Here is a 12932-nt window from a genome sequence, read left to right as displayed (position 1 = left end):
GTGGGAAATCATCAGGAGAGAAGAAAAATCAACACATGGTATGCAATAGTGAAATAGCTTCATCGTTATCCCTTCTCATCTGGAATATCATATCTATTTCTGGTCAACATTGCTTAAGGATGTTAAATTTTGACTGGAACATAAGCAAGGGGGAATTAAAATGACCACAGCACTGGTGACACCCTAACAAGAGGAGACCAAACATTCTTGGCTTACGTTATCTAAAGAAGATTGAAAAGGGCTGTCTATAAATACCTCACAGATGAAATACTAGGCAGCAAGAAGAGCTGATTAAGTTAAAGGACAGTGCTGGCCAAACTGAAATGGATACAACCTGGCAATGAATAAATTTAGTCTTGATTCAGAGCCTTGGCTTTCAGATATGACATAATTGCAAATAATTTCATGGAAGGATCCTGGTAACAAAATACTAGTAGCAGTATGTTGAAAACAGGATGGCCTGTGAATGCAAGGACCATTTTGGTTTAATGATATCAGTATGGCAATAGCTTGGTAAAGACTTTAATCTGTATGTGCAGTAAAACCTCATCCCGCTACTTTGTTCCATTTATTTCTGTTTCCCAAGGGGTTTGTGATCTGTCATTCTCTCCTCCTGCAAATACATCCATCTTCTGAAAGTGCTACTTCACTTTTATTTATTTATTTTTTTTTTTTTTACAAATTGTTTGAGGGATTTATGTCATTAGCCTGAACAAAGAGCAACTGTCTTACATCTTGTTTGAAGTTTGCAGCTGCTTTAATGGCCTTCAAAACAAACTATATACCTAAAGACCTGTTCACTTGTTCCAACACAGACAGTGAGAATAAAACAGACTTACTGTATTTCTCTTGGGTCAAAAATGCCTCCAATAATCAGGAAAAAAAATAGGAAATACATGCATTGTTTGAGTTGTCATACTTGTGTTGCAACCTACTCTGTTTCTCTGAAATATAGGACTAAGACAATTTGACCCTTTACTCTTGATGACTGTCAGTCAAAGGAGGCAGGATGTGTAAAATGATCACAATTAGACACTGAAGCAAAATCTGAGGTAGCTGAATGGGACAGGAGCTTCATCGTGTTTTGCCAATTCCCTTGTGTTGTTGAATCCGGACATTTCCAAGCTAAAGAGACAAACGGGCATATTACATATATACAAAAGCTTTCTTGTTCTATTCTAACATAACAGACACCAAATACTGTGTTTTAGTTAAGTAATAAAAGAGCATCTAGTTTTAAAAAAGATGTTATGTTCAACTGTAAACATCAGTTCCCTAGAAGTCAACTTCATCTAAGCTCAGCAAGAAGCCATGGTGAGGAGTGATGCTGATGCAGAAGCCTTATCTCCCACTTGTGGAACCACAGGAAAGAGAAAACCCAACCCACTAGTGAAAGAGCAGCTGTCCTGGAGAGACAACCAACCTCATTTTGTAAAATTAAAGCCAATATTTTATTATGTCATAAGTGCTATATTTAAGATTTGGCACCAGCACCATTCCAAATCCATTTTCAACAGCTCCTAACTAGGTTAAAATAACATAAAATCCTCTTCAGGGAATTTGATGAACGAAGACAATAAACAAATAACTTTTGATTATTATCTCAGAAGATTCAGTAGCTTACCTTATATAGACTAGACAGCAACAATGTTTCTAAATAAACAAGGTAATGACTGCAGTAATTAAGGCGTGAAGCATCAAGCTACTTAACGTAAATGTAGTAGTTACAATAGTAAGACCAGGCTGTAATCAAAAGTAAGAAAACAACTACAACAAGATAAAACACATCATAAGCAAAGTGTCATTTTTTCTGTTTATAAATAAATGTGAATTATCAGGTCAGTATCGCCCTGTTCCTCTCACATGTATCCAAGCAATATATGGGATTATGAAAAACAGTTTTCTTAACCTTTAATCTGATTCCTGTATATCAGTGGAACACAGATGTAATTTGGGGGCAGTTTTTCCATGTATCACACTACAGCCTATGTTAATAAAACATTTCTGTTTCCAATGGAAAATTACACTTCTTCCCCAAACAAAATGAACTCCTCTATACATTATTATTGCTTGTCCTAAAAGTAAGGCAAGTTTTACAAATGGTATTTGTAAGCCAAGTAACAATCTTTGCTTTTCACTCAATTGCCTTTATTATTTTTGCTAAACTGAGAGAAAATGTCAGAGAACGCCTGAGTTACAAGCACATGACTTCATAATGACATCACCCTATTTATATTAACTTTAGTAACATTTGTTTAAGTAGTGATGACATCTGCTCGTTTCTTACCAATTACATTTCTCTGATATAAAAAGATTGTTGCTTTACATCTTTTTCAGCTTGAACTCAAGAAAGAGAGAAAACTTAGCAATTTAAATTTCACGTTAGTTTCTATCTCTTTCCATATTTCTTCTGTGGACAAAGTGAAATGGTGCCCAGAGATTACAAAAAAGAGGCACAAATAATAAAATTGTTTTAATTCTCAAAATTGAAGGCACACTTTTTCTATAAGCCATACAAATCCTTTACACCTTATGGATTCACAGCAATTTGCAATATTTCATCCATGCTAACGACTCCAAATATCATAAATGATGATTTATTATGTAAACATAGTTTGTAATAACTTCTGTTCCATAAATATTATATATCACATTGAACAGACATAGGTGATAATCCTAGAAAGATTAGAATTCATCCCATTTAAAAATCCCTACAATTTGTTAGATAAGCCATTATTTTGCTTCTCTATTTATAGGATTGGGCTGCATGGATGTGGTTTGTTCTTAAACAGGTGCCTTCTCTCTATGTGCAACTTGAGTTCAGACAAAACTGAAGTGACTTTTAGTGCAAATGCTAATTACTGATTTCAGAGCACTGCAGATCACAGTGCATTGAAACACAGACTAATAACTAAGTATTTTTTTCCAGCTAGCCCATACTGTCTGACGGACTTCTATCCAGGGAGAATTACAAGAATATTCTGAGTAGCTTCTGGTCATCATACGGGTATCTCAAACATTAAAAAAAAATAAAAATAAAAAAAAAAAAACTACCTTTGTTATTACACTGAAAGCAAATAAGTTGTTATGAGAAGCTGATAAGTGTTTGACATCACCCTTTTCTAGCTTGCAGTCATAACCAGAAAGAAATTTGGCTTTCTTCCACCTCCAGCGCCTCACTCCACATCCAGGATGATCAAGGTGGTGCTTGGGTGCCCGATAATCACCTACAACAATTAAAGAATTTCTCTGCAATATGCCATGATGGGGAGGGGGGGATTTTCTTTACCTGCCAGGAATTTAGGCACAGCGCACCAGCTCTCCTCAGGTCCCGCTCAGTGCAAACCCAACAGGGCCTCACCATTTACATTTCAATCCAGCAGCTCCCGCGGGCAGGCAGCTGCTCCTAACCACACACCCATTACCTGGAAGGCAGAGGGGGCTGACGAGCAGACGAAACGCACCCCACCCACCCCGGGGGGGCCGCGGGCCCCCTGTGACAGCCGCCGCTTCCCCTTCCCGAACGGAAGCGTCCCCGCTGCGCTCCGCCTGCCGGGGCGGGCGCTGGTTGCCACGGGTGCGGCGCGGCGGCCCCGGCGCGGCCCAGCCCGGCCATGAGCGGCAGTGAGGCGGGGGCGGCCGCCGCCTGCCCGCAGCCATGGGCCCGCTACCTCGCCCCGGCGACGCTGGAGCTGCTGGCGCTGCCCTGCCGCCTGCCTCGGCCCCAGCCCCAGCACCAGCCCCAACCCCAACCCCAGCACCGGTGAGGCCGGTCGTGGGGAATCTCCTTGTGCTTAAATTGAAAGGAGTCTCCCTTCACGCAAAATTAAAGTTAATGTAGCCCACGGTTATTCTTTCCTTTTGGTTGTGCTTCTCACAGTGTAATCTCACGTCGGTGAGAGGTTTCATGCATCCCACCCTAAAACGCTGAGATCTGGGGATTGATACAGCGTCACAGCCGCTCATATTCAACAGTAATACTACTGGGAATGTGCCTGAATGTTCACAGAATAAAGGGGTCTTCAGAAGACCTCTGACTGAGTGACATTAAAATTTTGAGTCAATTTGCCCAGTTTTGATCACTTACAAATTAGGTAGACCTGGGCAAGAAATGTCTGACGCTATCCTTTTATAACAGAATTCTGACAGCACCAAAAATCCTAAATATTTAACAATCCAATGATCTAATGCTTTATTAAGATTGTAACGGCATTAAGTGTCATTTTGAGGAAATCAGTAATATACAAATAATATTTTTTTTTTCAGTGAAATAGAAGATCAAGCTCCTAAATAAGTCTACAGTCCAGTTTTTGGTCTGATGTATTTCTCTAAAGAACACTGAAAAATATCTATTTTCTCTTAGAATGCAAACACTTCTTTAGCATTTTCTTTTATAATGGTAGAGTTGCTTGAATTTTAGTTGTTACTCAGTATTTGATTGAAAACATTTGTCTTCATGAAACAAAAATACAGAAAGAAGCTACTGATGTGTTTGCTACACTTTATCTTACAAAAGCCATACAAATGAAATGAAAAAATAAATTATAGGCACTTTATCTCTGAATATCCATTATTAATAGATCGATTAACTTTATTAAAGCAACTACTATACTATTTAAAGTATGGTTTTGTTTTGTTTTGTTTTGTTTTCCAAATCTGTCTGTTTTTGCAGGTCTTGCATTTCAGATGATTTAAAAATAGGATGTGCCAGCAGAGATCATGCAACGCAAACAGATATCAAAGACATCCCAGAATTAAATGAGCTAGCAACTGCTACGCAAGCTTTAATCAAGGTAGATTAGGAAAGTATTAGTTTTTCTCGTGGTATACATACTTTTGTCAGTCATCTCTATTTTGTGTAATATTTAAGCGATCTGTTTTGACTTTTTTTCTGTCTTCATATACCTATTTCAGACAAATTACATAATTTTTTGTTTTCAAAGTAGAATAGCACACTGTTGCATCAGAGAAGATTATGTAGGGATTACCATTGTTTAATGCTGAAAATGATAAATTCTGAAGACTTAATCTTGTTTGATAGGGGCTGTAAGTCTGGAATTGAATGTGGGCCTATCCATTCCATTGATACCTACCTACAAGGTGACCCACCTATATATAATAATAAATACCCACCTATAAGGTGACCTAAAACATCCATTTAAGGAGATTTAATAAAATACTCCAGTGCTTCCGCTTTGCACGAATCATATACAGAGTAAGTTAGAAGGAAGGTCCAAATGGTATTATCTGCTGTTGCACAGTAATATGTGTAACCTAAACAGTGTTTCACTGAAATTTAATGCTTAGATTTTGGAGGAAGAATGCAGTCCATAATGAGGAACATTGCAGCCTGCTTAACATAAATGCTTTAACAATTTGTGAAGGAAGACTGGTGCCTCTAGAGACCTGTGGAGGGAGATCCATTCCATCAAAATGAGACATTTCTGTCTGTCCCTTAACTGTGTTAGAAATTGCAAAAGAAGGTGGTTCAGGATATAAAATAATTATGTGTGCAAAAAGTTAATTTCCTAAAAAAAAAAAAAAAAAAAACAAAAAAAAAACACTTTCCAATTTTCAAATGGTGTGTAAATATACACAAGAATTAAAATTCAGTGCTTTTGGTACAATTTGTGGAAGCAATATCGCTTTCTACTTCATTTCCCTGGAAGATTTCTGTTTTGCTCATCTAAGTCAGTGAAAAATAGAGTGAATTTTCTACAACACTTCCTCTGTCACTTTTTGCAAAAATGCAGATATTTTTGTGCTGTTCCTGTAAAATACTTTGCAGAGTACTAACTTAAATTTAATGAACAGGTTTTGAACACTTCTAGGCTTTCATTTTGATGTCTGTATTGATACACGTGTATGGATCTGTTCTGCAAAATCTGAGTAGTTACCATTTGGCAGATTTTTGTATTCCTAAAATGCTTCATTTTGAGAAAGCTAAATATCTTTACATATAACAGGGCATAGAAATGCATTAGATACTTGTGTTTAGGTGAATGAATGATGCCACCTGTGAATGATGATAGTCTTGAACACAGTAATGGAATGGTTAAACTTTTATTTGTTTATCTTACTTTGTATATAAAAATAAATAATAGCAGAATTTTGATTTTTAGCTCGCTCAATCCCTCCAGCAAGATTTGTCCATCTACAAAAGCACCATTCAAGCGCAATATGAAAAAAAAATTGAAGAGCAGGCTTCAAATCTCTGTAAATATATAAAGGATAGACTGACAGACATTGAGTCTTTTCATAAACGGGTAAAGAGAAAAATTCTTGGTCACTTCTATGTTAATTTTCAATATATGTCAGTTCTCATTCATATAGACTCCTTGTGTGGCTTAATATCATATTTTACTTAATAAAAAGCAATTCACAGAAGTATTGAAAATAAGAAAATAAAGTAAAATGCTAGCATAGATTTAAAAAAAAATTACTGTGTAAGGTGTCTTTTGCAAATTTGCAATTAACATAACATGGATTATGTTGTACTCTCTGCATACTAACAATGATAGCTATGAAAATGTCTTAAATTCTAGTGTAGTTATTTCTAGTAAAATTCTTCATAATAATATTGTAACAAGCAAGAAATGTAGCACACTTTGTGTGCATCCATTATTTACTGTTCTGTTCCCATACATTTATTTGAAAGTATATATTCAGTGATCTTTAGGACCTTCCATGAGATCTTCAGGGTCTCATGGATCAAAGTCCATGACAGCATTAATGCTTGTAGTCAATCATGTTGCAACTAGGTTGCACTCACTACAAGGAAGAAGTACGAGCAAAGATTCAACCTCATTTTTAAGGTTCTGATATGAGCATAAAAAAGCAAAAGTTAAAAAAAAAAAGGAAAGGTATGAATTCCTATTTTAAACATCTGAAACAACCCTTATTTCATAAGTGCTTGTATTTAAAGCAGTTGGGAACCTACCTTTTATAGAGGAAGAAATACAGTTTGATTAATTAGCCAAAAGCTGTAAAGGAATTGAAGAATGTGTCAGGGGAAAAAAATGATAGAAAAGGGACATAAGCTTAGTATTTTTTCTTTCAAATTCAAGAGTTTTAATAGTATTTAATTTTCTTAAAAGAAGGCACAGTTCAAGTTCTTGTTTTATTATTATTATTATTATTATTATTATTATTATTATTATTATTTTGTTTGTTTGTTTGGGTTTGTTTGATTATTTAGTGATTGTCTGCCTCCTATTATTGCTCATCAAATTGCAGAAAGAAATCCAAATTCGTCAGAGCTACCAACAACAGTTATGTGATGCATTGGCTATTCTCAGAGGAAATATTGAGGTGGGTTTTAACCATTAACGTGGTAGTAGACTGCTGATTGGAGTAGTAATATGTCATAAGTCAGTACACTCCTTAAATATGGAGAAGGATATGTTTAAATTTTCCATGAAGGCTAAGCATGTAAACTATATTAAGTAGAAATAATATAATGAACACAAAATGTTGTTTTTACAAGTACTGTTTTTCCCCCCTCTAGTATTAAAGTGGGCAGTTTAACATTCTTGAATATAGTTTTAGATAAGTAACAGTGTTACTACCTCATACATAGGGAGTATATTAGTAGGCATCAGTGGAAGAAAGCAAAAATTACACAACTTTGCGTTTCTTGACTAGTGAAAAATAAATGACCACAAAAAATTAAAAAAAAAAAAAAAAAAAAAAAAAAGCAAAGGATTAGACCCATATAGGCAGTCAGTGCTTATTTTTGCATGAGGATAGTAAAGCCAGAGCAAATGAAGGGATCTCCTGGAACTACTGGCCAGTGGGAAGGTAAACTTGTTTGAATTCACAGTAAAGATGTGGCAGCTGTAAAAGGTGGATGAAGTTGGCTTAATATAGAATATAGTGCTCTGCTTTTGTAATTATGTTACTATAAATGTAGACAGTCTATAACTGGGTCTCTTCAGAAGCAGAAGCATAGTGATCACATAAAATTCCATTCAACAAAAATTGAAAATGTCTTGATAAATTTGATAATTGAACACTGAGGCTGCCAGATAGAGATAATGATGACTGATCATGTGCACTCAGAGTGACTTTCTACTGCCCTCTAGGGACTGTGCTGCAAACTTTTATTAACAGGTTTGAGTGTAATGGGAACAGTAATAATGATCCAACTTAGAAAGTATGGAACTTAAATTTTGTCTTTCTTCTTCTATTAAAAAAGCAAAGTGTGAAAGCTAAAATGTGAATGTCTACATGTGATCAAGTAACTGCTACACAGACCATCTGGAATAATGGAAGCTTTATTTTGTGTGTGAAAAGTTCTCTTTCCCAATTCTAGTTCATGTAATCACTCTGTGGTTAAAACAAACAAACAAACAAAGCTTTTGAATTCCATGGAGTGTGTAGTAGCAGCAGGGAATTGAATTTCAGGGTCACATTCCCTTTGGTTTTCTTTCCTTTTGGAAAATCTTGCATTATTCTTGGATACTTTCAGACCAGGTTTAGCGACCAGGTAAAGATTGACCCCATGCTAGGCATGCAAGCTCAGAAAGTAGAGTGCTCTGAGAAGGAACTGAGTTTGACTCCACTGTATCTGGGGAAAGAATCGAACCCTGCTTCTTTCAATTCCTCAGTAAGTGCTACAGTTCTTAGGGTATTGCACTAGAGGTAGCTATTGCTGCTCATATTAATATTTTAAGAAAGTTAAAAAATATTTAATCACCTGACCTTGGAAAAAGATTTAAACTAGGTGTCTAGGTACTCATGAGGGGAGAGCTCACACACACTTCTAAGCTTAGTGTTTCGTAATGGCCAGTTGTTGGCCCTATATATATATACACCATGGATACACATTTCTGTATAGTGGGAGGCTGCACATTTTTTTCTTTGAAAATCTTATTTTTATTTTTTGACTACATAGGAAGTAAATCATCCATTGTAGATGCTTATTTTTTAATGCTTTAATGCAATTTAAGAACTGTACTAGTGCAATCAAGAAGCAAAAATAAATGCCAGGAATTCAGAAGTTAACATTTTAATAGTTTATCTTCACTTAATTGCACCCTCAGCAAGTTTGTGGATGACACCGAGCTGTGTGGTGCAGTCGACATGCAGGAGGGAAGGGATGGCATCCACAGGGACCTGGGCAGGCCTGAGAGGTGGGCCTGTGCGAATCTCATGGGGTTCAACAAGGCCAAGTGTAAGGTCCTGCACCTGGGCTGGGGCAATCCCAAGCATAAATACAGGCTGGGCAGAGAATAGATTGAGAGCAGCCCTGTGGAGAAAGACTTGGGGGTGTTGGTCGACGAGAAGCTTGACATGAGCTGGCAATGTGTGCTCGCAGCCCAGAAAGCCATCCGGATCCTGGGCTGCATCAAAAGGAGTGTGGCCAGCAGGGCGAGGGAGGGGATTCTGCCCCTCTGCTCTGCTCTTGTGAGACCCCACCTGGAGCCGTGCGTTCAGCCCTGGGGCCCACAGGAAGGATGTGGAGCTGTTAGAGAGGGTCCAGAGGAAGGCTATGAAGATGACCAAGGGGCTGGAGCACTTCTCCGATGAAGACAGGCTGAGGGAGCTGGGGATGTTCAGCCTGGAGCTCCTGGGAGACCTTACAGCAGCCTTTCAGTACCTCCAAGGGGCCTACAGAAAAGCTGGGGAGGGACTCTTTGTCAGGGAATATAGTGATGGGACAAGGGGTAATGGTAAATTTGTTACTGTGAGTGTGGTGAGGCTCTGGCCCAGGCTGCCCAGAGAAGCTGTGGATGCCCCATCCCTGGAGGTGTCCAAGGCCAGGCTGGATGGGGCTTTGGGAAACCTGGTCTGGTGCAAGGTGTCCCTGTCCATGGCAAGGGAGTGGAACTGGGTGAGCTTTAAGGTCCCTTCCAAACCAAACCATTTATGATCTTGCCACACTGTACGTATGCTCTACTTTCTGCATATTTTATTATATGAGGTTTTGTTTGTTTGTTTGTTTGAAATATATTAGATATGCATTTTTTTCCCAATTTTTCTTTGTATTTTTTAATGGTATTATAGATTGTGTATTAGATATAATGTACTTCTTGCTTATATATTTGAAATGTCAGATACAGTAAAATTTTATTTTCAATACCATAACAGAACTCTGGAATATAAAATATGTCCCATGATTTATTTAAATTACAAATAATAATAATAGAGTTTAAAAAAAAGAAAGTCTGTGTGGTTTATGCAAGACTGTCATTCAAGAATCTCTTCTTGTAATAGAAGTATTACAACATAAATATAGAAGACACAGAATGTTCACCAGGAAAGCTTTTGAGGCTTTTACGTAACAAACTGCGTGAGAAGGAGTCCATAATTAAAAATCTGGAAAGAAAACTGCAGGAATGTCAAGAAAAAGGAAGGGCTAAAATGGTATGTTCTTTTTCTAAAAAAGACCATAATCTCATTGTCTGAATGTGGAAATCTTTAAACACCTTCTACAAAGTATACTTCTAGTCTCATTATTTTTATAGAAAACACTACGATGGGAAAATACTAGTACGTTACCCTCGCTAAAGGTAAGTACTTTGACTAAAATAATCTACAGTGCTCTATTAATTTCACATAATTTATCAGTGATAGTCTGAACAAGGGTTTGTAGTTGTACTGCCTCTTTTGGTCTAGTTTTTAATTAAAAATATATATATGCAAAATGCTTCTATAAATACTTAACAAAAACATTTTAAAAATTATAAATCTTTAATAAAATATTGTTTTCAATGCAATTTTTGTTCCATACATGAACATTTCAGTTACAAAAAGTCCATCTGTGTCCTACTGCTTCTTACAGAATTTACTTAATTACTTCTTTTCATGTTTCTCTTTGTTCCTTCTGTCTCTAAATAACTTCTGAAATAAATCATTTTATTTTCTTCAGAATTGTGTTGTTAATCATTTAAACTGGTACTTCAAGTATCCAAATGAGGATTAAGATCTCTCATGTTTATTTTTTCTTAACTCCTGCAATGCTGAGTATGACAATTACTTGGGTACTACCATCAATAGATATGAAAAGCCCTTTTCAATTATGATTCTTTTTCCCCCACAAATGCAGACATAAATAGCTAGATACAACGGCTATAAGAACTGCCTTAAATATTCAGTCTGTAGCCTTCAAATGGTAAACATAATTCAGCCACATAAGTCCATACATCATCTCCTTATCCCCACTGTAACATAAACATGTCCTACACGAATTAAGTATACTTGTCTGCAGTTCACTGAAATGTGAGAAATCTATAATACCTTTCCAAAACTTCACATGTGTCTTAGACTGATGAAAAGCTCAGGCTTTAAAGAGGTTCTAGCAAAGCCTGACACTAGATTACCTTTTCATCTCAGCTACTATACATCATTAAGATGTATAGTACTTGTGAGATCTGAAAATGCCATCTACTTCTTCTGCCAGCCATCTAAGATAGACAGTATGACCTGTAAAGCAAAAAGATGGGGTTGCAGATGTACCCTGTAAAGAAACGAGGTATCTCTCTGCAGCTGGAATTCATAACTATTCAACCTTTTCTAGAAATAGATATTTAAGCCAGGTCAGTAGTTCTTGTGTACAGAAGGAAGTGATAGTAATTACATCTTGTAATGGTTTGTTAGCCACAACAGTCAATAGTGAAACAGCTTATTTCTCCATTGCTTCATTTGGCCCCAATAAGTCCGCCTTACTTTAAGAAAATATGTGTACTTAAATGTTCTCTGTAACAAAGACTGCAATCAAGTCTCCCATGTGCATATAGGAAGGTGTCATTGCATTCCTTATGATTCAGATTCTCCAGAAGAGGAAGAGGCTGGATGTGAACCAGCGTTGTCATTATCACAGTAGGCTGTGGAATTTAAGGGGTACAGGGTCTTCACTATCTTTTAAAAGGTCTGATTTGGTGAGAGTACTTTTAGTGCACCTAACTGGATTGGAAAGCAGAGTGTAAAGAAATGTCTGTAACGTCCACTGGAAATTGGATGTTACATTTTTGATCATTCAAATAGTTTAGCAGGAAAATTCAAGCTGTCTTGCAGCTTTTAGTGGCACAAGTTCAGGTATTTGGAGATTTTTAGTGGCTGCAATGCTGAATTCCTCGGTGCATCATCAGATTGTTCTGCAGCTGTTGGACTCTACCTCTTGAACAACTGGTGTGTGTATACCAACTGTAATGGCTGTGAAACCCACTGTAAAGATACCCAAGCTATCAGCTGTTTGTCATTCTGGAGCCAGATGCAATAAATTAGTACATGCACATAGGGTCTCTAAAATATTGGGTCCTGCTTAACAAAAAAAAAAATAATAAAATAATAATTAAAAAAAAAAAATCATGTGTAGATTCTCACTAATAGCATAAGCTGAGAAAGTAAATAGTATTCCAGCTTTTTGTGTTACAAGCAAATGACATTAGTTTGAAATGGCAGAGGATGTGAAGAGAAGAAAAATTGTAATTAACTGTACACTAATAATAGGATTTAACCAAGAGGGAGGGAAAATGGGCATAGTCATGCTGCCATCAAACAATGTGCTGTAATGTAACCACAACATTGAAATGTGGTAGAATTGTACCTGTAAAGTCAAAATCATTGACTAAAACAACTTTTTAGAAAAGATGAAACAGCTAAAAAAAATAATTAATTAAAAAACAAGAGGAGTATATTCAACATCAGAGAACAATTCATTTTTTAAATTTTTGGTAACTGCACAGTAAGAATCTCATAATCCTGAACTGTCACTAGCAAAGCTCTCTGGTGAGGTTCTATTACAAGTGAAAAACTTTTAAAGAGAAAAAGTAATTTTAAGCATTCATCCATATCATGTGAAGACAAAGGTGAAGACAAAGGTTAGGAATATTTTCTTGTTCTGAATTATATTGTTTCATCTGTGAGAATTTTCTATCAAAACTTTTTAAATGAATATAACAAAATGCTTATTTTAGACCTTGAAATTT

The 12932-nt window shown here is 36.5% G+C and overlaps 1 protein-coding gene and 1 long non-coding RNA gene across 4 annotated transcripts in view; one reads left to right on the top strand and one right to left on the bottom strand.

The window, feature by feature from the left end:
- Nucleotides 1–659: 659 nt before the first annotated feature.
- LOC101799154 (uncharacterized) lies at nt 660–3537 on the bottom strand. The gene is made up of 2 exons (XR_003495194.3): nt 3055–3537; nt 660–1125 (listed from the first exon to the last, which is right to left on the bottom strand). It is a non-coding gene; the product is annotated as an uncharacterized lncRNA (long non-coding RNA).
- Nucleotides 3538–3594: 57 nt separating this feature from the next.
- C2H10orf67 (chromosome 2 C10orf67 homolog) overlaps nt 3595–12932 on the top strand; it is a 42986-nt gene continuing 33648 nt past the window's right edge. For 2 of the 3 annotated variants that reach the window (XR_003495193.3, XM_013098416.5), the window contains exons 1-5: nt 3595–3763; nt 4673–4793; nt 6123–6266; nt 7237–7311; nt 10219–10368. Coding sequence is in view for 2 of the 3 variants with exons in the window: in XM_013098416.5 (XP_012953870.4) it covers nt 3615–3763; nt 4673–4793; nt 6123–6266; nt 7237–7311; nt 10219–10368 (639 nt within the window). In the remaining variant the exon portion in view is untranslated. The remainder of the gene's footprint in view (nt 3764–4672; nt 4794–6122; nt 6267–7236; nt 7312–10218; nt 10369–12932) is intronic. The other variant, XM_027450630.3, reaches the window with a different exon arrangement.

This window comes from Anas platyrhynchos, chromosome 2 (assembly GCF_047663525.1).
Source record: "Anas platyrhynchos isolate ZD024472 breed Pekin duck chromosome 2, IASCAAS_PekinDuck_T2T, whole genome shotgun sequence".
Lineage (NCBI taxonomy): Eukaryota > Metazoa > Chordata > Aves > Anseriformes > Anatidae > Anas > Anas platyrhynchos.
This window is presented reverse-complemented; position numbering and strand designations above follow the sequence as displayed.